This window comes from Myodes glareolus, chromosome 10 (genome assembly GCF_982192425.1).
Source record: "Myodes glareolus chromosome 10, mMyoGla1.1, whole genome shotgun sequence".
NCBI lineage: Eukaryota > Metazoa > Chordata > Mammalia > Rodentia > Cricetidae > Myodes > Myodes glareolus.
In genome coordinates this window covers 59,696,785-59,720,691 of record NC_142035.1, presented here as the reverse complement: position 1 = coordinate 59,720,691, position 23,907 = coordinate 59,696,785, and the positions used below count along the sequence as shown (strand labels likewise).

Sequence of the window (23,907 nt, the reverse complement as noted above, 5' to 3'; positions counted from 1 at the left end):
AGCTCACAAACAACTTTAACTTCTGCTCCAGAAGAATCTAACACTACCTAGCCTCTGGGAGCATGCATATCACACATAAGGTTTTTTATGTGTGTTTTCCTGCATATGTGTATATACATTACATGTATGCCCAACTGGTGTCCACTGAAATCAGAAGTCATCAAATGTCCTGGAACTGGAGCTACAGATGGCCTTGAGTCACCTTATGGGTGCTGGGAGCTGGGCCTGGGTCCTCTGTAAGCAACAACTGCCTGTAACCATCGAGCCATCTCTCCAGATGTTAGTTCGGTTTTGTGTGTGTGGGGGGGGGGTGTTAACACTCCTAGAGTTCCAGGGCAGCCTAGTCCAGGAAGAGGAAAGGGATTTCTGCTCCTGGTCATCATTTCTACAATGCAGTGGGGGACCTCTGTGTAAACAAAGGTTTTCCTAGGTGGGGGGGATTAAAACATTTGCATAAGAAACTTAAAAGGTGATGAGATAAATATTAGAATTTCTTGTTCTAAACACAAGTTTCAATAGTATTTGATAGAAAGACTCCTATCTCTTACTGCTGAAGAGATAGCTCGGTGGTTAAGAACTTGCTGCTCTTCCATATCAGGTGACTCTAGCTCCAGACCAGAGTCCCTCTAGTGGCTTCCCTCAGGCAAACACATGACATACACTCATACACATAAAGAACTCAAAGTGTTTGCACTTTTTTTTGTCTTCAGTTTCCTCTGTGGAAGGAAAAAAACTCTGAAGTTGTCAAATAATGGAAACATACAACATATCCTTCTAATCAAATTTATTAGTTTATTTCAAATTTGTACCAAAAAAAATATTCCAGGCTTCTCTTCAGGTCATTTTCAAAATATATTTTTAAACCCTTTGTCAGTGCTGTCATCCCCAAAACTGCCAGAATGCACGTGGTCCAGCCCCTCACCCCAAGAATACAGGTAGAGTCTACATGATGGGTGGTCGCAGGGCAGGAATGAGGCTGTGCTGGCGCGCCTGTCTTCATAGGTAGGGTGTTACTTTAGGACAATAAATATGAGCTGAATATTAGCAAAGATTGCAGGTCCTATGCTTTGTTGCCATGGCTCTTTTTGTTCTGTAGTTCTGCTACTTCGTCCTCAGCTCTTGGCCTCCTGGGCTGTCTCCACACTTACCCTATAGCTATACTGTCTTGATTTTCCAGAATTCACTTAGGAAGAAAGCAGGAACCTAAGCTGCAAGTCCATCCCCAGTTTTAGATTAAAAGATTATAATAAATTAACTGATAACATAGAAAGTTGAGGGACATACCCTAAACCAGTCTTGCTTGGTTTCCTGAACTCAGTGGTGTCACGGGGGGAAATGCAACTTGATTTTCTTTTCTCCATTTAAGTAGTAGCCCCCAAGTCATTGAAATGTGATTATTTTCCTAAAATTACTTCCAATTCTTCCAAGTCTTTTTGGAAAGCTGAATCCTAGGAGACAAAACAAATCCAGTACAGAATCAGAATTAAGCTTTTCCCTAATTGCTAGAACCTGACAAGGGTTCTTTGCTTCTATACTAAGCTGTTACCAGTCTTCCTGACTTTCCCCATAGTCAATCAGTTTGTGCACCTCACATACTGCATAGCATGTAGGCGACTCCACATAAAATAGTAAAAGGTAACTCTGTGGCAGGTATCAGTATTTAAAGACTCTTGTGAAAAATTTTACTTAGGCCTGAGGGGAAGGTGGGCAATAAGTAAAGCATTTGTCATTTTAGTATTAGGATGTGAATGCAGACCTCAGAACCCACATCAAAGCCAAGTGCAGTAACAGAGCTGGTGGAGCCAGTGTTCTTAAGGGGGATGAGAGAAGAAGATGGAGAATCAAGACCCTGAAGCTCTCTGGCCAGCTAGCTCAGCATGCACAGTGGCGAATAACAAAGAGGTGGAAGGCAAGGACTGACGCCTGAGTGTTGTCCTGACTGGCAAACACAGCATTGCCAAGCTAAGTTGTGGTTTATTGCTGCAATGCTATATACTTGGGAAGCTCAGACAAAACAGTCAGATGGAGGCCAGCTGAAAGTTACATTTCAACATGCTGTCTTTACAAAAATTACTAGTTTACCTCATTAGTGACATCTGGCAGCTCCTGAGCCAACTTCATCCACCTTCTAGCTTCAGAGTTTTTTCCTAATTCTCTATAGCACTGAGAAAAAAGAACAATGAAAAACTTACAAAGAGATCAGAAAGACTAAAAAAAAAGATCAGAAAGACTCATGAATATGCAGAAGCTGAGAGTGACAGTACATGCCTTTAATCCCAGCACTCAGGAGGCAGAAGTAGGCTGTTCTCTGTGAGTTTGAGGCCAGCCTTGGCTGTTACACAAAGAAACCCTGTCTTGACAAACAATGGGGTAGAGGGAGAGATGCAGTAGCTCACAACATTACCTACTGATAATCTTGTTACTAATGCACCCTCCAGTATAGCTCTCAAAAAATAGGGGCCTAACAGTATAGATGGCTCAGTGGCAGAGCAGAGACATGTTTAATCCCAGCAGTAAAAGACCCCAGAAATACAATTTAAATATTTCCACCTATGTTAAAGGTAAATTTACCTTAGAAATATACACCCGTCCAGCTTTTGAAAATCCTGGCTGTAGTTCTTCAGCCTTGAGAAAAAAGAAAATCACTTTATTGAGAGGTTCATAAATTCAATTCAAGCTGTACTAGAAAGTTCTAAATAATCACAAAATTTATTCATTGGGTCTGGAGATTACCATTTTTATAAACTCCAAGTAGTTCTCATTTTCCCTTAAAGTAAGGTAGAAATACAAAATGATCCCCAACTAGGAAACACCTTTGACAGCAAGGGTCCCAAGAACAGCATTGTGGCTTCCACCCACCGTTCCCTTTTTGATACCTTTAGGAAGCTCTGAAGCGCTTCCTGCACAGTGGCAGTAGGAGGGCTTTCGAACAAGGCTGTAGCTGTTTTTTTTTCCAACCAGCTCAAGTGAGAGACCTGCCACCAAAAAAAAATGAAGGTGTGAAATAGGTTTTAAGACTTTTTTAAGCCAGGTGTAATGGCACACGCCTTTAATCCCCAGCACTTGGGAGGCAGAGGCAGGCAGATCTCTGAGTTCCAGGGTTACACAGAGAAACCCTGTCTTGAAAAAAACAAAGCTTTTTGGGGCCAAACATGGTGTCATGTGCCTGTAACTCCAACACTATTGATACAAGAGAATCGGTTCAAAGGCAGTCTGGGGCTACATGAAATCCCATATCCAAAAAAACAAGTTTCAGGCTCAGCAATGTAAGGTCACTGGATGCCAACTCTTGACCTAAGCAGCACTCAAATGATTGAAGGAAAGAGCCAACTTCCTCGGGTTGTCCTCTGACCTCCACACACTACTATGTCCTGCGTGTACCCACATATACACAAGCACAGAGGGGTTTCTCTGTGTAGCAGCTCTGGCTGTCCTGGAACTCTTTTGCCCAGACTGGCCTCAAACTCACTGAGATTTGCTTGTCTCTGCCTCCCAAATGCTGGGATTAAAGGCATGCGCCACCATCGCACACAGACTTTTGAAGTTTCTCGGGTTGGGACACAGCTTTGGTAGCAGAGTGTGATTCCTGTAGTCAGTCACCAGCACTGTCAAAACTTCTGTGGGAATGGTAAATACACAATGTTCTGCATTAAAAGCAGTATCTAGACACATCGTTTACACCTAGCACGTAGGAGGCTGAGGCGGAGAGATTAGTCTGAGGCCAGCCTGGGCTACATATGACAGGGTCGTCTACCAATAGCATGAACGATTCTGAGGAAATAAGACCAGGAGAAACACTGAGGACTTTGCTGGAGACTGGTGTGATGGGAACTTACCTGGTAGCACCACCTGCCAAGAAGAAAGTGACTCCTGGGGTCTTCTGGCTGAAGTGCAATGGCTTTGTCCACATGTTCCTAAGGAGAAAATACAAGCTAACATCAAGCCCAGAGCTGATCCGAAAAGAGCCACAAAATACCATGTCTGCAGGGAAGCCAGTCTAAGGGAGCAAGGAACCTGGACTGGGGGCAGCACAAGGCAAAGAGAAGCCTGTCCTCACCTTGAAGCTAAAGCCACTCTGGATACGCTTCGAGATGCCCTCATGCTCAGCCAGCTGACCACAAAGCACTGCATACCTAAGGGGGGAAGCAGCAAGCTCAAGGACGAGGACCAGACTGTGAGTGCAGGGAATGTGTGCATCACCCCTCTACTTCTGTGGAACTGAAAAGGTGCTTTTCATCTGTAAATAGTACTCTCCTCTTAGACTCATCATGGTCCCAGTTAATACTTAGCAGTAGGCCTACAGTAATTCTAGTAATGCTAGGTTTGGTTCATTTTTAAGCCCTTTCTCTCCCTGCTGGACATGCCCCACACACAGACACAAAGAGTAAATCTCTCCCTTATACTTTAGATCATTTAGCCAGGTGTGATGGGACATTTCAGTAATTGCATCACTCACAAAGCTGAGGCAGGCGGCTTGTCTCAAGTTTGAAGCCAGCTTGAGCTATATAGCAAGTACCAGATTGTCATAGCAAAACCCTGTGTAAAACAAAAACAGACAAGATCTCAACCCAGATTCTGGTTTCATTGTTTTTTGTTTTCTGAGACAGGGTTTCTCAGTGTAGCTTTGGAGCCTGTCCTGGACTCACTCTGTAGACCAGGATGGCCTCAAACTCACAGAGATCTGCCTGCCTCTGCCTCCCAAGTGCTGGGATTAAAGGCATGCGCCACCACTGCCTGGCTCAGCCCAGATCTTTAGATGTCCCTTTGATCCTAGAGTACAGTCACAATATCATGGACACTTAGAGTAGTTAGATTGCAGTTTAGTGATCTGCTATCATGTGACTGGGTTTGACTATCTGGGTTTGACTTCAATACTTCAAACCATCTGAAAAATCAGCATCAAACTACAAGAGATGTCTAAGTATGTTCTTATTATTACCTTTTGACTGTATATTAGGTCTCTTTAGATTAACATAAGGTAATGTATCCTTAGGCAGGAGGAATCATTTTTGACATAGTCAAATGATTTTGTTAACCTGGGAACTAATGGAACAGAGGAAGAAAGATATATTTTAGGCCTTCCCTCACATCCTCACTGCCAGGGGAACAAATTAATTTTTGTCTTATAGGGGCTGGGAAATATAGCCGGGGCACAGTACTACAGGGGTAAAGTACTTGCCTAACATATGTAAAGTGTTTAGTCCCATTTGAGAAGCCAGGAGAATCCAAACTTTTTAAAAGATCTATGTATTATTTTCTGTCTGTGTCTAACATAAGAGCCGAGGTCAGAGGGCATCGGTGCCTGCGCTGCAGTGTCAGCCGTGAGCCACCTGACTTGGGAGCAGAAGAGCAGTGTGTGCTCCAACCACTGAACTATAAAAAATGTAAACTTAATGTGTGTGTTTACAACTGTGGAGTCAGATCTCTCCTTACACCTTCACGTATATTCTGAGGCTCAAACTTGAGTCTCCAGACTTGCCCTGCCTACTTGAGCCATCCATCACCACCCCACCCACCCTCAACCCACACTTAAGGCTGTGTGGGCAACTCAGTTCAGTGGTAGAGTGACTTGAATTCCCAGCACCACACACACAGAAACCAGAAGATCGAACCACCTGTCCTCTGCCCCAAATACCCACACTCGGAGCAAAGTTGACAACAGTGTCTTCCCATGCCCAAGTTTCTTTTTCACAGATTTGCTAAACAGCTTGCAAGGGTGTGGGGTAGGCTTGTATCGGACACTTAGCTCATTTCCATGTACAGTCCAAACAGCTGTTCCTTAGGAGTAATTTAAAAACAAAAAACTGCTGTTTCCATCCTTGAGAGCCCAGGGAGAGCAATGACACCTAGAAAGTTACCTGGCTTCTGGGTAGAAGCTTTGCACGCAAAGTTTCAGCCATAGATGGAAAAACAGCCTCTCAGCTTACAATCTGAGGTAGAGATTTGAAAAGCAAAGGACAGTGGAAGAAGAACTTTTTTTTTTTTTTTTTAACTAAAACGGATGGTGGAATCAGGGTCCAGGACATGAACTGGCCTTGGCACAAGCCAGTTGGCAAAACTTGTCTCCCAAAAGAGCACAAAGGCCTCACTTTTGTGCGGTGCTGAGTGTGGCCCCGAGGCTCTACCTATGTGTACTAGGTAAGCACTCTACCACTGTACTGTACCCTCAGCCCAGAAAGCTATTAAGTTCTATTAAGATGATCATTGAGTTTCCTGGATGTAAGCTCAATGGATGAGATGTGATCTCATGCAAACCAACCAAAGAAGCCAAGGTCTACTACAGCCAGGGATCACAGCTGGGGAAAAGAGCTTTTGCAGGACAGGAACTGCAGAACTCCAAACCAAGTGTGTGGCCAGAGTGACTCTGGGAAAGATACTCAGTCCTCTTAGCCCCAGCTGAGCCAAGCTTGTGTTTTCCCTGGCCTTACCCTCCAAAGCACCCTTTCCTGCCCGACTGGGATGTGCTGAGGCATGTAGGGATTTCAGACTTGTGCCCCCCTAGATCCTCAAGCAAATGCCTCTGGCCAGGGTAAAGGGAAGGGTCTGCTCTGGCCTTAAAGGCCGGCAGGGTATTATTACCACTGGTGACTTTCAGCACTCTCGTCTCCCTTCTCCAGAGCAGCCTCTGCTTCTTCTTTTCCTGGAAGAGAGGTAGACCCAGCGTTAGCACAGGCTCCTGCGCACACCCCAGCGAGCATCAGTGCGGGAAGAATGACTCCTCGCTCTGCACACAGCTTCCCCACCTCCAGCAGCAGCAGCTTGAGCTACCTGTTTTGTTTTGTTTGGAGATACGGGCTCCCCATGTAGCTGAGACTAGCCCTGAGCTTGAGATCCTGCCTGCACTTCTCAAGTACTGAGAGTACAAGCAGTGCTGGGCCTGGCTCCATCCTACCATCTCTTTATGCCTGCCTGATGTTCTTGAAGTAAATTTTAGCAATTCAATATGAGAAAGGAACCATCAGAAACTATTTCTAACAGACCTTACTCTGAAATGTCTGTATGCTTAAGGATGCTCATGTATCACTAAGATTGTATATTAGTTTAGTTTGTATTTTATTTGGAAACTGTTCATGATTTTATTTTTAAAAATTGGGAGGTTTTTTGTTTGTTTTGTTTTGTTTTGTTTTTTTGTTTGTTTTTTGAGGCAGGGTTTCTCTGCATAGTCTTGGCTATCCTGGACCTCACTCTGTCGACCAGGGTGGCCTTGAACTCACAAAGATCTGGCTGGCCCAGGGATCCCAAGTGCTGGGATTACAGGCAGACCACTGTGTCCACCCAGGACACGGATGCTGGGGACACAAACTATGGTTCTCACACTTGCACAGCAGTCCTGCCCCCTGCAGATCTTCCAGACTTTTTTTAAAGACAGTCTCATTGTGTAACCCAGAGTAACCTCAAACTCATAACACTCTTTCCTGCCTCAGCCTCTGAATATATATGGTCCAATGCTTTTGCTGCCATAACTGACTTCCAAGAATTTTATCAGCTGGGTGGTAGGACACACCTTTAATCCCAACACTAGGCAGAGACAGGCAGATTTCTGTGAGTTCGAGGCCAGCCTGGTCTACAAGAGCTAGTTCCAGGACAGGCCCTAAAGCTACAGAGAAACCCTGTCTGGAAAAAGGATTCCTGCCTTGACAGCATCAGGCCAGCTGTACCTGCACAGCTGGTTACATCAGGTGCCTATCAGCATTTACCATCTAGGGCATAGGACTTCTTCTCGCTCTCCTCCTCAGTAAGCTCAGACATGTCACTGTAGGCCCGGGCCAGACGCCACAGAAAGTCTTGTCGGCTTCCATACTACAGACCAGAAAGGAATAAATAAGTCTCCTTATCCATGAGGAATGGGGGCCCTGGTCTTTTCCCCACACTGTATGTTGTTCCAAGGCAGTGGTATGATCACTGACATCTGGCAGTCCCTGTGCACAGCCTTCCCACTCCACAGCTGGCCACGCACAGTTAACTGGAGACATTATCTCCAGTTGAAAGCTTGTACAATCGCTGGGTAAGAACATTTTGGCCTCCTAATATTGTCAGGGTGGAAGGTCAACTCCAAGAAGACATGAGACACATCAGAAGTCTTTGGCTGATACAGGAATCTGCTCGTGAGAAGGGAGACTTCTGCTGGGCATGGTGGCCTGCACCATTAATGCCAGCCCTCAGGAGGCTGAGGAGGGTGGGTCTGTATTAGTTTGAGGCATTCAGGGCTATTCAGTGAGACCTGCCCCTTAAGGGGCGAAGGGTGGTTTCTAATTTCAGGGAGGAATTTAGAAAGTAAATTTGGTTTGTGAACCTGAGGGAAATGTTGAATGACCTACACAATGTCAATTATAATAGGAATTTCAAGTAGGGCAGGCAGATTTAGGCTCTGCCTCGAGGAAAACGAGAAACAGGGTCGGAGGAGGTACAAGCATCGGGTCCTTTGCAGAGAGGTAGGACTCTTCAGAGTTCTACGGGAGAAGAAAGCCATGGCCCTTTCTCAGGGGCAGGGAGCTGTTGGGTAGGCTCAGGACCCTACCTCCTTTCCCATGTGGTTTTGCTGGGTTAGAAACCACATAGGTTTCTTTGTTTTTTGGTTGGTTGGCTTGTTTCATTCCCTGAGAGAGGGGTGAAGAATCAGGGACAGGCACTTGGAGTCTCACCGCGAGCTTGTTGTTGAGCAGCAGTTGGAAGCCTTCGCGCTTGGTCTGCTCGCTGCCCCGGTGTAGCTCGTCTGCCTGCCGCAGGAGCAGCAGCAAATCCTCAGGGCCCGAGGAGCCAGCGGCCTCCACGGCAGCAGATGCTGGGCCTGAAGCCGCCTCCACATCAAGGTCCAGAGAATCCTTGCTCCCCATCCTCACAGTCTCGCAGCTCCCTTCGTCCTCGCCGTCCTCGCTCTCCCTGTCGGAGTCCCGCTCGTAGTCAGACTCGGCATTGGCCGTTGTGTAGCTGGCAGAGGATTGAGAGACAGGAAGGAAGGGGATTATTTAGCTCAGAACTAGGGTTTGTTCTCCAACCACACACGAGGGACCACACAGCACTGCTGTCCACTGAGCCAGATTGTTTCTCACATAAAGGCAGAAACTAGGCGTTAAGAGAAAGTTTGAACTATTAGCTAGGGAATGATCAAAGAAAAAAGAAGTGTCCAGTCAGGGAATGTGTGCTGGTCAGAGTCAAATATAAGATCCCTCTGTTTAGCTACCACTCGACCTGGAAAAGGCAAAAAGGGGGAAATGTTTAAGAATTAGACTTCATGGGATTGGAGGGATGGCTCAGGTTAAGAGCACTGGTCCTGAGTTCAGTTCCCAGTTTCCACAAGTCTAACTGTAATCTCATGGAATCTGATGCCGTCTTCTGGTGTATGGACATACATGCCAATGAAACACCCATATACATAAAGTACATAAATAAACCTTTTTTTAAAAGTTAGGCTGCAGTCTGAGTGTGGTGACACACATCTATAATCCCAGGGAAGTAAAGGCAAGAGGATCAGGAATTCGAGGTGATCTTTGGCACATTTGAAGCCAGCCCGGGTTGTATAAGGCCAAACAAAAAGTATCTCCAAAACAGGACTGGTGAGATCGCTGGGTGGGTAAAAGTGCTTGTTGTACATGTCTGGTGACCTGAGAGGACCAACTTATCCAGCTGTCCTCTGACCTCCACATGTGGCATGTACATGCCAACATTCATATACACACACAATAAAACATTTTTAACAAACAAGTAGGGGTCTAATCTAGGAGGTAGGAGCTTTTATCCTTGAAGAGAGTATGTCCCCGGATCATTTGCACGTTTAGTGGAGAAGCCAAGGTGTGTGACTGGCTCATCAGCTGAGCGTGAGAATGGGATTGTGGGAAGAGAAGAGAAGTTCCCCAGGGCCTCCCACTGCTAAAGCTCTTTTGAGACGTTATCTGTGCTCCCGGGGTTACTCCAGCAGTGCGTGCAGAGATCCCGGACAATCTCGCAGCTCTCAGTTCTCTTGTGCGTGGTTGTGGTTTTCACCTGTAACCCTGTCTACTTAGGAGTGTGGTCTCTGTGACGGAAGCCGCGTTAGCTACACTGCAGTATGGATGTGGAGAGAAAGAGGACCTGCTCCACAGAGGCTTCCATCTCACACCTTAAGGATGAGGATAGATCTAGAAAAAGTGGGCCAGATTTTTGTGTTTTGGTTTCATTAGTGAGGCAAACTGGTTGGTGCTCCTACCCTGACCAGTGCTATCTTTCCTTATCATGGGCTCCTCCCAAAGGAATGACCTCAGTCGGGTGCCTCTTTTGTTTCTGATCCTCTCAGGGTCCTCTCCTACGTGATGTGTCAGATTCCGACTTTGGATCTGGGTGAGCAGACCTTGCCTCTCACAGAGGACTCCTCAGACCTGTTTTTGTTAGACTGAGAGGAATCCATGAGGTGTTATCTGGCAGGACTTAAGTGGATTCTATTGCTTTGGTTCTCCTTTCCCCGAGGGCCTACTATATTTGATGTCCTCTCCTAGATTTCCTTTGGTTTGGGTGTGTTGAGGTTTGTTGAGAAGGAGGTTGAAGCAAAGTTGCAGGAGAGAGATTATAGCATGTTAAGTGTGGGGAAAATAAGTCTTATTTTCCCTACATGGGAGCCAGAACTGTGAAATTCAGTCTTCAGCAGAAAGACAGGCCCTGCAGTTCTCCTAAAAGATAGTTCCTTATTTCTTTCTTTGACAAAGTGTAAGGTAGTGTTAATAAATTAAAAGAGAAATTCTTGTCTCTCCACCTCACTGTTGCTTTACGCCCATTTCATATTGTTGTCTGTGCTTTAATTCATACTTTTGATACCATTTCTGATGTGTAAAGTTGGCTGTCTTGTAAATATAAGGAGTCCAACTGTAAATAAACTATTGTGGTCGTTAAAAAAATGTTTTTAATATAACCAAAAAAACTAGGGCGCGGGGTGTGTGTGTGTGTTCTTGCTAGATTACTTGTCTGCCGGTCATGCACATAAGACCCTGGGTCCGATCCCCAGCGCTGAAACAACAGCAAGACTGGAGGAGGTGGGAGGGAGGGAATGGCCTTACAAATACAGGCGGAACTGATAGGAGCTATGCTGACGAGCTAACTTTGGTAGTCATCCTTATCAGCCAAAGACATCTGCCAGAACCTACCTGAGTGGGTGCCAGCCTCTGAGGCAGAAGCAACAGCCACGCATTTCCCAATCTCTTTCTCAAAGTTGTACCTGTGACCAAGTTCAACCAAACCTCACTGATGGAGAAGCAGCCTCGGGAATGTGGAAGAGTGGCAGGGGTCGCTTTCCAGCTGCTAACGACCCCACAGGATAATGTCTCGGAGACTGCTACAAGCCAGGTAGTTTCTAGGCACCAACACAGGAAGCCAAGCCTCTTTATTTCTGTCCACCAGCAGCTGATGAGGGTATTTCTCTAACTGCTGGTTAAATCAGATAAGAAATGGGCCTGGGACAAAGGAGAACTTCCAGGGACAGAAACAAGATGCCAGAGAACCCTTGAGAAGGACAGCGAAGATTTTACATTTCATTTGGGAGTAAACCTTCTTCCTCCCTAGAGTGAAGAATATAAAAGGCAAGCTCCCATGGCCAACACAAAACAACCAAATAAGACAGTCTCTGCCCTAGGAGACACCAGCATCTGGCTGAATTCTGTAGAGAAAAGCATTGTCATCTAGAAAGCCACATGGGGGAGATGCAGAAGGCACTAAGTGAGGAAGCAGAGCTGGTGCCTCGGTCTAAACAGTTGGTTGCTGCTACTTAGAACAGCTTCTGTTCTATTTGAAAAGGCAACAGAGCATCAGCTACAAGAACCTGCAGGAGCCAGGCATGGTGGCAACTCCTTTAATCCCAGCACTTGGGAGGCAGAGGCAGGTAGATCTCTGTGAGTTTCTAGGCCAACCTGCCCTGTATAGCAAGTTCCAGAGCAGCCTGAACTACACAGAGAAATCCTCTAAGGTGGGGATGGGGGCAGAAGGCATGATAGCAATGATATTTAGAGATCACTCGAGTATCTTTCCCTTCTAGCAGTTTACAATAAGAACTTAGAGATTAGGGCTGGAGAGATGGCTCAACAGTTAAGAGCATTGGCAGCTCTTCCAGAGGTCCCCAGTTCAATTTCCAATAACCACATGATGGCTCATAGCCATCTATAATGGGATCTGGTGCCCTCTTCTGGCATGCAGGTGTACATGCAGATAGAACAGCATACACATGAAATAAATAAATGAAAGAAAATAAGAAAGAAAGAAAGGAAGAAAGAAAGAAAGAAAGAAAGAAAGAAAGAAAGAAAGGAAAAGGACGAACTTAGAAATTAAAGGAACAAAGAAAAGTACCAGACTTCATAACCAATGAGCACTGGTGAATGAGACCACACAAGGCAAGCTAGAGGAACTCCTGCCGGGGTTGGACAGTAACCTGCCTGAATGAAAAGATTCAGCTAGGGTCAAAGTAAAGGAATGTAACTGGTGTGGAGAGGCTGAAATCCTAGTGGTACTCTTTGCTAGAGAAGGGAGACCACACGCTGGGGGAAGTTCCAATAGGAGATTGTGCCTCCAGCACTCCCAGGTGTACTGTTCTGGCTTAAAGCCAGAACTCGCATAGCCAAGGAGCTGCAGAGGTGAGAGGGGACCTTGATGCCACCTCGGGGAAAGCTAATAGGGCCTTGTGAGTCAGGAGGGCTAGCGGACAGCTTTGCCCTCAGCGCTACCACAAGTTCTGTCACGCCAAGCTGAAGCTTCACATCATGGCCACAATCCTGCACTTAAGGGCCATGGCTACTCCATTTGCAACACTCCTTTACCTTCTACCTCCAACCATTGTGGAAATCTACCAGAGAAGGTTTCATTTGGTTGCCATGCCCCCAGGCTTTTGAGATCAGTACTCAAGAGAAACACAGAGTTCCCACAGTGGACAGAAGACTAAGCCACCCTGCTCTGTCCTAAGAGAGCTGATGAACTGGAAATTAAAGATTCAGTTTCCCACATGTCTATTCCTGCTGCTGACTGTTTTCTTTGACCTCCTAGTTCCCATTAGAGCACTGAGCCTGGAACATTCAGACATGGCCAAGCCTGTGTCCTAAGCCTAGGAGGCTCTTGTAGTAGAGATAAGCCACATGAAACCTGAAGGAACGGAATAAAGATGAAATGCTTGGCTGGGACGCCCAGGAAGCTGGTATTTAAAGGCATGTTGCGTTCTTCAGGGAAAATACCGAGCTGTTTGGTACAATGCCCAGGGAATAAACTCACAAACCTGTACAATGATTCTGCTCCTGCCACTGCCAATCAACAGCTGGAAGCTCAGATTTGTTATTTGGAAGAAAGAAGGTATATAGGGTAGGTGAACCAGTTTGGCAAGGAAAGACACAGGTTACCACGCATACTGACCTGAGTTTGAGCCCAGGCCCCTCATGATGAAACAAGAGAGCCACTGAAAACTGTCCTCTCGGGCTGGAGAGATGGCTCAGAGGTTAAGAGCACTGGCTGCTCTTCCAGAGGTCCTGAGTTCAATTCCCAGCAACCACATGGTGGCTCCCAACCATCTGTAATGAGATCTGGCGCCCTTCTGTGGCGTGTGGGCATACATGAACGCAGAATGTTGTATACATAATAAATAAATCTTAAAAAAAAAAACTGTCCTCTGGTGCTCGCTTCGGCAGCACATATACTAAAATTGGAACGACACAGAGAAGATTATCATGGCCCCTGCGCAAGTATGACATGCAAATTTGTGAAGTATTCCATATTTTTTAAAAAAAGAAACTATCCTCTGACCTCTACCTGTGCAAGCACACACACAAGACATTAAATAAATGTAAAAAGGCTTGTAATACAATTAAATTTTAGAAAGGCTGCAGCTGAGCTGTGGCAGCACACGCCTTTAATCCCAGCAATCGAGAGGCAGAAGCAGGTGATTCTATGAGTTTGAGGCCAGCCTGGTCTACAAAGTTCCAGGACAGCCAGGGCTACACAGAGAAACTTTGTCTCGAAAAAGCAAAACAAACAAACAAAATAAGCAAAGTCATGGAGCAAGAAGCAAAAGGTGACCCATCTTAGGCCAGTGAGCAGCCAGCACATGTGACAGGCTCAGTCTGAAGTAGGCATGGGGAGATTCTAGTGATGTCATCAGAGGCCAAGGACTGGGGCCCTGCAGCTCTCGATGGAGAGCCTGCAGAATCATCACACAAGGCTCTTTCCTCCCTCAGGTACACATGCTTAAAGCCATTATGACCTCCTCCCAGAATTTCCCCCTGACCTATATGGCACCTCCCATGATGAAAAAATTATGCACCATAGCCACTGCCCCAGATAGCAGACAGCTAAGCCACAGAGTCTTGCACCACCACCAGCTTTCACGTGCCACAGGGTCGGTCACAGGGCTGAGTCCGGTGAAGCTATAATTAAGAAAAAGCCATCCATCCCTCTGCTGCCCTGCCCTGCTCCTTGTGACCATGGATGCTCCACTGAGCACCCATGCAGTAAGGCGCCTACTCTGGCCCACTGACACCAGAAGATGAACTTGTTTATGTCACCTGTTAAGACACAAGATCTTGGTGGCTGGAGAGATGGATCAGTGGTTAAGAGAACTGACTGCTCTCCCAGAGGACCCAGGTTCAATTCCCAGCAACCACATGGCAGCCCACACCTGCCTATAACTCCATTCCAAGGAATCTGACACCTTCATACCAAATGCACATAAAATAAAGTTAAACAAATTTTTTTTAAAAAAAAAAATACAAGATCCTGGGGCTGGAGAGATGGCTCAGTGGTTAAGAGCACTGACTGCTCTTCCAGAGGACCCGCATGGCAGCTCACAACTGTCTGAAGATCCAGTTGCAGGGGATCTGACACCTTCACACCAATGCACATAAAATAAAGTTAAATAAACTATAAAAAATATTTTAAAATTCAAAAAAAAAAGACACAAGATCTTATGAAGCAGTGTAAGTAGCCTCAAACTTACTATTGGAACTCTGGGCTGGCTTTGTGCTTCTAATCAAACTCCTGCGTAATTACCACCATACTTGGCTGACCTCACAGGTCTGTATAATTTCTTTAAATCATCAATTAAATAGTGCTGTTGGTGTTACTGCCCAGTCTTTCTTCTGTGCTGAACTTTTCTTTAAGAAAAAAAAAAAAAGTCAAGAGCTGGTGGCACATACCTTTAATCCCAGCACTCAGGAGGCAGAAGCAAGTGGAACTCTGTAAATTCAAGGCCAGCCTGGCCTACAGAGTGAGTTCCAGGACAACCAGGACTACACAAACCCTGTCTCAAAAAGTAAAAATAAATAAAAGCAAACAAAACATCACGAACAATCTAAGTTTTACCCTTTGAGCTTGAGGAAAGCTCCCCTGTTCTCAGGGCTCTCTGTGCAGCCCTGGCAGTCATGGAGCTCACTCTGTAGACCAGGCTGGCCCCGAACTCAGAGCCCCACCTGCCTATGTCTCCTGAGTACTGGGATTAAGGTGTGAACCACCACTGTACGGCCTGTTCTTCCCTCTTAAAAAGGTCACCCAGGGACTCTAGCGATGGCTCAGTGGCTAAGAGTATTTGTTGTTCACGCAGGAAACCTGCATTTGTTCCCGGCACCCACAAGATTGCTCATCACCATCCATTAACTCTGTTCAAGATCTATGCCCTCTGTAGGCACCAGGCACACAAATGGTATACATAAATACATGCAAACAAAACATTCATACACATAAATAAATCTTTTAAAAAAAATTCAAGCTAAACAGCCGGAGAGATGGCTCAGCAGTTGAGAACTCTGACCTTCATTTGCTGACCTTGGCTCGGTGCCCAGCGGCTCAATCTCCTATAACTCCAGTTCCAGTGGATCCAGGGCCCCCCTTCTGATCTACACAGGCTCTTGCATGTGTGTAGAGCATGTAAATTTACACAGCCACAAATACATACACATAAATAAATACCAAGTGCTCAATAAAGGCTCGATAGGGCTGGAGGAATGGCTCAACTGATAAGAGCCCTTGCTGTCCAATCATGAGGACCTGAGTTCAAATCCTCAGAAGTGAGATGTTTGTGTACCTGTAACCCCAGCGCTATGGGAGGCAGAGACAGGAAGTTTGCTGGGGCTTACTAGCCTCTAGCCTAGCCCCAGGGGTTCAGTGAGACCCTGTGTGGAGGAAGTGAAGACTCATAACAGAGTATCCCTAGTCTTCTTCTACCCTCCAGGCGCACACAGACATGGGTCATACACACGAACAACTCATCCGTCAGTCTCCCAATCAAGTGACCCAGTTCGTCAGGTTTCACAGCTCCTTAGTCCCAGTGCTCGCTATCAATTCATCAGTTCTTCCTTTGCAACCCACATGTATGTCATTTCTGCCTCTACCACCAGGAAGCACCTCTTGACAGAACACTGTTGGGTAAACTGAAAAACTAGTTCCAGGACAGACATGGTGGAGCGCGCCTTTAATCCCAGCACTCAGGAGGCAGAGGCAGGAGAATCTCTGCGCGTTTGAGGCCAGCCTGTCTACACACTGAGTTTACGGATAGCCAGGGCTACACAGTGAGACCCTGTCTCAAAAACAGAAAGACTAGCCCTGCTAGCCCTCAAGTACACAATTAGAAATCAGATATCTAGACAACAGTAAGAATGAACAAAGGCTTGGATTCTACAGCAAGATTTCACTTGTCTGGGCTAGGGTACTCATTAGTGGGCTGTGCAAAGCACAGGTGAAGCCCCGAGTTCAATCCCTGGCACCAAGAAATAAATACTTCACTTGTTTCAAGTGGCACCTGAGCAGAAGTCAAATCTGCCATTAAGCCGGCAGTGATGATGCACACCTTTAATCAGTGTGATTGATTTAATCAGTGATGATGCAGCACTCACGAGGCAAACAGGTGAATCTCTGCATTTGAGGCCAGCCTGGTCTACAGAATGAGTTCCAGAATAGCCAGGACTGTTACACAGAGAAACCCTGACTTGAAAAAACAAACAAATCTGCCATTAAAGGCCAATGGCAGGAACATGAAAAAGGACAGTAATTTTATTCTTAATTTTTGTAGGAAAACCAAACGAGAGCGAAGGGATGTAACCCATGGCAGAGCGTTTGCGAGCACACGAGAGGTCCTGGGGCTGATGATCCCCAGCAGGAAGAAGCAGGAGAAAATAACAACCCCTAAACAAACAAGACTAAAGGAAGAGAAAATTACTACTGCACTGGGCAGTGAGCTGTGGCATCTCAGACACTGGGAAGCACTCCCAAGGGCTACATTCCACAAATGTGCCGATGATAGCCCTATGTGTCCTGAAGACCAAGCCCCTCCTCAGATCATAGACTCAAACACGGCTGCAGCTGAACCAGACTGCCAGGACAATGGGATGGCAGCCGACACTCTAAGCCTGCCCTTGGAAGTTTGAGTGGCAAACCTCAATAAGCTCATGTTCTCCATCTGAGAAACAGAACCTAGGTCACAGGATTATCATGAGAATTAGGTAAGAAAACACCGCTAAGGTGCTTAGCACAGTATTAGAGGAAGGAAATGAACGGTACCTAGTGTTACAAGGTGTGCCTGAGAAGGAGACGAATCTGCTCGGGAGGACCCTGAGTGGCTGATGTTACCCTGTAGCTGTCATGAGTATGTTCTAGTCAGGAGAAACATCAACCTCTGAGTGGCACGGGCCAGCGGCATCACTGGCACCAGCAGTGCATAAAGGAAAAGGCTGCCACCAACAGCATCACTCTGTCCTTGGGGCCAAAGTTTCCCAACCGAGCTGTCACCTCATGGTAAATCCTATCATCAGATCTGCTGAGCACCTGAGAGTCACCTCCCGGCTGTGGGCTGGACTGCCCTGTGAGGAAAGTGGCGCCCAAGGCAAGGATGGCAGGACAGCCTACAGACTGGCCACACCCTGCTCAGCCACCCCAGGGAAGAAGTGAAGTTATAAAATAATGCTTAGCAAGCCCTAGTGACGACACACAAAAATGCCCATAAAAATGATGTAAAAAGAAAAAAGCCCTGGGCTGGAGAGTGGAGGACCCAAGTTCGGTTCCCAGAGCGTACATGGCTGCTTAACAGCCCTTTGTAACTCTGGTTCTAGGGAGATCTGGTGCCCAGTTCTGACCTCTGCAGGCCTCAGGCACGTAAATAGTGCACATATATGCATAAAGGAAAATATATACATAAAATATTTTTCAAAATAATATAAAAATCAACTCAGAAAAATAACAGACGTACATCAGAACAACTGTTGGCATTGCTGTTTGTCTGGGTGGCATAACCGGGGAAGCTGCTTCCATTTAGTAATACCCCTACTTTTATTTAAAAATTATTTATGGCACCTTGGTTTGGATTGTGATAAACAATCTTTTGACAAGTACAATGTAGCTGCAGCTATCGCTGCCTCCAGGAGAGACACTCACCCTCCTTCACTCTCGGCGTCTGTGAGTGCAGCGCCCGAGGAGGCGGTGAAGTAGATGGAGCTGGAGCCGGTGGAGTCGCTCCTCTCCCTGGCAAAAGGGAACCGGCGCCGCCGAGCCACTCTCTGGTTCTCTTCTATATGCGATCTGGAAAGCAGGCCGCGTCCCAGAAGGCACATCAGGACCCATACAGCCTGTCTTTCCCTCACTCCTCCCTCACTGAAGGACCAAGGAAGGAGAAAATTCTGGGTCTTTACTCTCAGGAGAACAAAGGGGCCACCTGTTTGGCAGACTAAATTGGGAAGAACAAAGAGGTTGCGCTGCTACTATAGACCAAAGGGCGCACAGGCAGCAGGGCACTTGGGAAAGGGAAGGAACCAGATATGCAGCTTCTTCCACATTGGTTAGCAGCTATAAAATGGGCTTGTTCCTTAGAAAGACCAGAAAAGGCAGCACACACTCCAGCTGAGAAAGTTGTAGGTGCCAGGAAAAGATGAGGGCTTGGGGATGGCAAGAGAAGACAGGTCACTCACCGGACCTCCCCAACAATCTCCCCGGCCAGCCCTTGCAGGCTGCTCCGAAGATCCTCTACCTCCCGCCGCAGTGCCATAAGACTGGTCAGCACAAAATCCAGGCGATCCAGCACCTTCTCCTGAACCCCCTGTGGGACTCTGGGCAGCGCTGCCGCATCTCCAGCTTCACCTGGGACGGTCCGCAACTGCATGACTGCAGCAAGCGGGAACAGAAGACAGAAACACGGGGGGGGTGTAAAAAAAAACAAAACAAACAAATAAAAACCCTCAGACCTAGAATTCTAGAGCATTTGCTTCTCTTGCCCTGTTTTGTTTAAAGATAGGGTTTATGCAGTCCCAGCTGTCCTGGAACTCACTATGTAGATCAGGCAGAGATCTACCTGCCTCTGCCTCCCGAGCTGAGTCTAAAAGCATGCAACACTATGCTGGGCCATATGCTTCTCCTGGCAATTTACAGAGAAGAATTAGGGTCTCTGAGAGTATACACTTCACAGCTAAGTCATAGTACAAGTTTCAAGTCAGAAGAAAGAAAGAAAGAAAGAAAGAAAGAAAGAAAGAAAGAAAGAAAGAAAGAAAGAAAGAGAGGAAGAAAGAAAGAAAGAAAGAAAGAAAGAAAATCTAGACCAACAAGGTGACTCATAAGTGAAAGTACTTGCTGCAAAGGCTGACAATGCCCAAGTCCCACATGGTGAGGGACTTAGAACTTTTATTTTTATTTTTATTTTTTTTTGACTTAGAACTTTTAGAATGCAGCAAAAATGTTAAATGCCTGAAAGGGTGTGGTACTTAGAAGGCAGGACAGCTGCTCTGCTAAAATCAAAGAAAAACCTTCAACCAGGAGTGGTTGCGCTTCAGAAGTGGAGGCAGAAGGATCAGGGGTTCAAGACCAGCCTCAGCTACGAAGTGTTTGAGGCTAGCCTGAGCTTTGTGAAGCCCTATCTAAAAAATACAAAAAGAAAAACATTGTCTCTGGCCTTATAGTGCCAAATACCAAACAGTCAATACCAATTACACAGCAAAACAAAAATTGGGTTTGTTCAAATTCTGATCACACAATGAACAGTAAACTGCCTCTCTTGAGGCCATAATTAGTGTTATCAGAGAGGCACAAAAAGAAAATGAGCAGTCACCAAGAAAGGTCCATGGGGGGGGGGGACTGGCCAAACTCCATGAGAAAAACACTGTTAACAAGCTCAATCTGCTCACACTAAAGTTCAGTGAAATTTAGGAACTTGGTAGCCATTTAAAGTAGCTGAACTGGAATATGCATTAGGAAAGAACTCAAGGAGAAGGGCTCACAGAGCAGACATGCATATATCCCTTGGTAAAGGGAATGCAGCAGCAACCTTGGCCAGCAGTGCTCAAGGCACAGTGAGGAAGACATCTAGAATGTGTTTGCTTCCTCCCAAGCTCAGGGGAGAACAGACCACTACTAAGGAATTACAAATGTGCCAAGCGCAAGGGCAAAAGACTGGCCACACCACGTTACCGCCACACTATCAAACGCTGACAGCTGCAATCTAGGGTGATAAGTTGGGGAACACTCTCGTAGAACTAACATTTCCAGCTAGCAGGGAAGAGAATCTGACTACATTGGTGGTCAGAGAAAAACATTTTTAATCAACACAAAACGAGAACATCTAAGCTTCTGTTACCCAAATAAAGGGCAGAGATCTGAAGCCCTAAATGCTTTGCTCAAATGAATTAACCTGAAGGTTTTTTACAAAATGGAACACGTTTCATCTGTTACTGCTGGCTCTCAGCCACTCGGCTTCGGTTGCATGAGTGAGCTCTCAGACCACGCTGTGGAAAGTACACTGGACCAGATGACCAGGTCCAGCTTTTCCACTTACTCTGTAACAACCTTGGGAAAGTTACACAATCCCTCTGAATTTTCCTCCATAAAAATAATTTTAAAAACTTGGATTATTCTCCTCATGTCTTTCACATTTGAATCCATAATTTGATAGTCAAGCTTTCAAAGCTTTCTTTCCTACGAAAAGATTCCCTCTTCCTTCTTTCAGACTCTTCCTCCGTCTATCCCACCCCTCACCCAACACTACGCAAATGCCCTTGGTACACATTCATGAGTGTGACCAGAACTAAAAGTGAAAGCTACACAGTCTTCTTGCACTAAGCTTTCCCGTCAGAGGAAAGAGTAAGGCTTTCCTAAAAGAGTGAAACTCAGCCCTTCCACTGGCCGGTCCACTTGCTCTGCCAACTACAGCCCGGGCCTCAGGGTCATCAGTAAGTAATGACCTGTTCTCTTACCCTGGCGTCCACGCTCTGAAGCCTGCGCATAGTCCAGGGAATTGGGCAGACTGTGGCTCCGGCCACGGCTCTGGGCCCTTTTCCATCGCTGGCTGTAAAGGATGCACAGGAATCCAACGCCGGCGGCAGTACCAAATAACAGTCCCAATCCGGCGCGGCTGCCACCCAGGGCCCCCAGTCTAGACATTGTGCACCTGCAGCCGGTGTAAAAATTAAAGGGGGGTAAAAGAGTTGGGGGGGGGGCGAACCGAGAGGGAGAGAGTCATTAGCCTGGTCCTCCACCCCGTTGGCAGAACCAGTTGCCCACAACCTCACCCAAGTCTGGCCCCTCCGGTGCCGCAGCTCCCCGGCGCAGACAGACGCCCTGCCAGGGGGCAGCAGCTCCGGTCCGACGCGCCCCTGGCACAGCTCCTCCCCGCACTGCACGTGGCAGCCTCCCGGCGCCCTCCGAAGTCACTCTGGAGACCAACTCAGACCCTTACCCGGCCGCCAGCCACCATAGCAGCAGTAGCCACACCGGCCTCACGCTGTCAATGATCGTGACGTCCTTAATCAGCGCCACCTGCTCGGCGCGCTGGGCGAATGCGCGTGAAGATGACGAAGGCTCCGCCTCCCACCCAGGCTCGAGGGACGGGGCCACAGTTGCGTCGGGCTGTGCACCTGTGCGGAGCGGGAGGCTGGTGGGGTTCCGGAGTGCCGGAGTGTCCCTCGGTGCTGCGCGCAGAATGTCTTTGCAAATCTCACTCAGCCCAAACCTGGGAGATGCCGCCCTCCACCGCCCCCTAACACTGTCTTCATTTCGGACTGATTTAGTTGTTTACGGATTTTCTATTCAAACCATTTGCTAAAACCTAAACAACAGCGCCATTGCCAGATGAAATTTGAGCAGGTCAGTTGCTGGTTATCGGTAAAACGTCCCTAAATCGCTGGGACCTGACTTCTGCCAGCTGACAAAAACCCATCTCAGGCTATGGGGGCTGCAGCAGGAGGATAACTGGGAGTTCAGAGCTAGCCAGGATTACATAGTGTATCCCTGTCTCAAAAAAAAAATTTTTTGAAAATCCGGGGTGTGGCAGTGCACTCCTATAATCCCAGCACTCAGGAGGCAGAGGAAAGCGGATCTCTCTGAGTTCGAAGCCAGCCTGGTCTTCAGAGCAAGTTCCAAAACAGGGCTATGCAGAGAAACCCTGTCTTGAAAAAAAAAAATACATACATACATACATACAAAAACAAATTTAGAAAGAGTCCCTCGTATCATCGGGATGCTGGTGTAAGTCAATGGTGAAGGGTTTGCCTATCAAGCAAGCAGACCCTGCACTCAACTGGAGCTGTAATATTTTTCAGTCCAGAATAGAAAAAACAAATAAATTCATTTATCGGATTCAGGTTTTTTTGTCCGTTTGTTTGGTTTTGTTGTTGTTCTTCTTGTGTTTTGCTGTTTTTATTTTTTTGATACAAACTGTTAGTTACCATGACTATGATGAAATGCCATGATCAATGCAATTTGGGGAGGATAGGGTTTATTTCATCCACACTTCCATATAACACTTCGTCATCAAAAGCAGTGAGGACAGGAACTCAAGCAGGGTAGAAACCTGGAGGCAGGATCTGATGCAGAGGCCATAGAGGGGTGCTGCTTCCTGGCTTTCTTCTCCTGGCTTGCTTAGCCTGCTTTCTTATAGAACCCAGGACCACTCATGTCCCCATCCACAATGGGCTGGACCCTCCCCTGTCAATCACTAATTAAGCTATTGTTGGGACTGGAGAGATGGCTCAGTGGTTAAGAGAATTGGCTGCTCTTCCAAAGGTCCTGAGTCAATTCCCAGTAACCCCGTGGTGGCTCACAACCATCTGTGATGAGATCTGGTGCCCTTTTCTGGCCTTCAGGCATACATGCAGACAGAACACTGTAAACACAACAAATAAATAAATCTTAAAAAAAAAAAGAAAAGAAATTGTGTTAGTGTTACAGAGCCAGGCAGGATGTGCACACTTCTAATTCCAGTACTGGGGAGGCAGAGACAAGCAGATTTCTGTGAGTTAGAGGCCAAATGGGTCTACAAAGTGAGTACCAGGACAGCCAGGGATGTTACACAGAGAAACCCTGGCTTGAAAAACAAAACAAAGCAAAAACAAAACAAACAAACAAAAAAAGACATTTCCTTACAGCCGGAGTTTATGCAGGCACTTTCTCATCTCATTTCTGTTGATTCTAGGTTGTGTCTGGTTGACATAACCAGTCTGTGCAGAGTGTCTCACTGTGTAGCCTTGGATGACCTGGAACCCACTGTGTAGGCCAGGATGTCCTCAAATTCAGAGAGATGCACCTGCCTCTGTCTCCCCTGTGCCACCACGCCTGGCTATCTGACCGTATATTTAAATTTGCATTTGATTCCAATTATTTAAACTGGTTCTGATACCTTACCATTTCTGCTATTTGTGTTTTGTTTGTAGCTGCTCTATTGAGTCAGGGTATCACTATGTAGCCAGACTGGCCTCCAAAACTCCTCCCCACCTCTGGTTTTAGAGACAATCTCAGGTCTCACAAATGCTAGGCAAATGCTGTGCCACTGAACCACACCACCAATCTTTTTTTCTTTCCTTCTCCTCCTCCTTCTCCTCCTCCTCATTCTTCTATACTTTTAAATTTGAGATCAGATTTCAAGTTGCCCAAACTAGCTTCACTCTGTAGCACAGGCAGACCTTGAACACTTGTGATACTTGTGAATTCCCACTCTGTCAATAGCTGGGG

General features: G+C 46.6%; 1 protein-coding gene and 1 non-coding gene across 3 annotated transcripts; one reads left to right on the top strand and one right to left on the bottom strand.

Moving 5' to 3' along the window:
* Positions 1–769: 769 nt before the first annotated feature.
* Rmdn3 (regulator of microtubule dynamics 3) lies at positions 770–21,760 on the bottom strand. 2 transcript variants are annotated; one of them, XM_048459551.3, is made up of 13 exons: positions 21,638–21,760; positions 21,156–21,349; positions 18,885–19,077; positions 18,355–18,498; positions 8,643–8,928; positions 7,698–7,800; positions 6,580–6,640; positions 4,058–4,133; positions 3,837–3,914; positions 2,877–2,975; positions 2,572–2,625; positions 2,083–2,163; positions 770–1,448 (listed from the first exon to the last, which is right to left on the bottom strand). In XM_048459551.3, exons 2-13 carry the CDS (start codon positions 21,340–21,342, stop codon positions 1,395–1,397), a joined length of 1,416 nt encoding a protein of 471 aa, XP_048315508.2. In that variant the 5' UTR covers positions 21,343–21,349; positions 21,638–21,760; the 3' UTR covers positions 770–1,394. The 2 variants fall into 2 exon arrangements, with proteins under 2 accessions (XP_048315508.2, XP_048315507.2); XM_048459550.3 differs by lacking the exon at positions 21,638–21,760 and adding an exon at positions 21,471–21,621.
* Positions 13,610–13,716, top strand: LOC148120659 (U6 spliceosomal RNA). The gene has a single exon (XR_015739162.1). It is a non-coding gene; the product is annotated as a U6 spliceosomal RNA (small nuclear RNA).
* Positions 21,761–23,907: the final 2,147 nt, after the last annotated feature.

Coding starts and splice junctions, on each gene's coding strand:
- Rmdn3 (XM_048459551.3), bottom strand. CDS start 21,342: ATGTCTAGACTGGGGGCCCTGGGTGGCAGCCGCGCCGGATTGGGACTG. Junction 7,801..8,642: donor TGCTCAACAACAAGCTCGCG/GTGAGACTCCAA, acceptor TCTGGTCTGTAG/TATGGAAGCCGACAAGACTT. Junction 1,449..2,082: donor TGCCAGATGTCACTAATGAG/GTAAACTAGTAA, acceptor TTTGTCTCCTAG/GATTCAGCTTTCCAAAAAGA.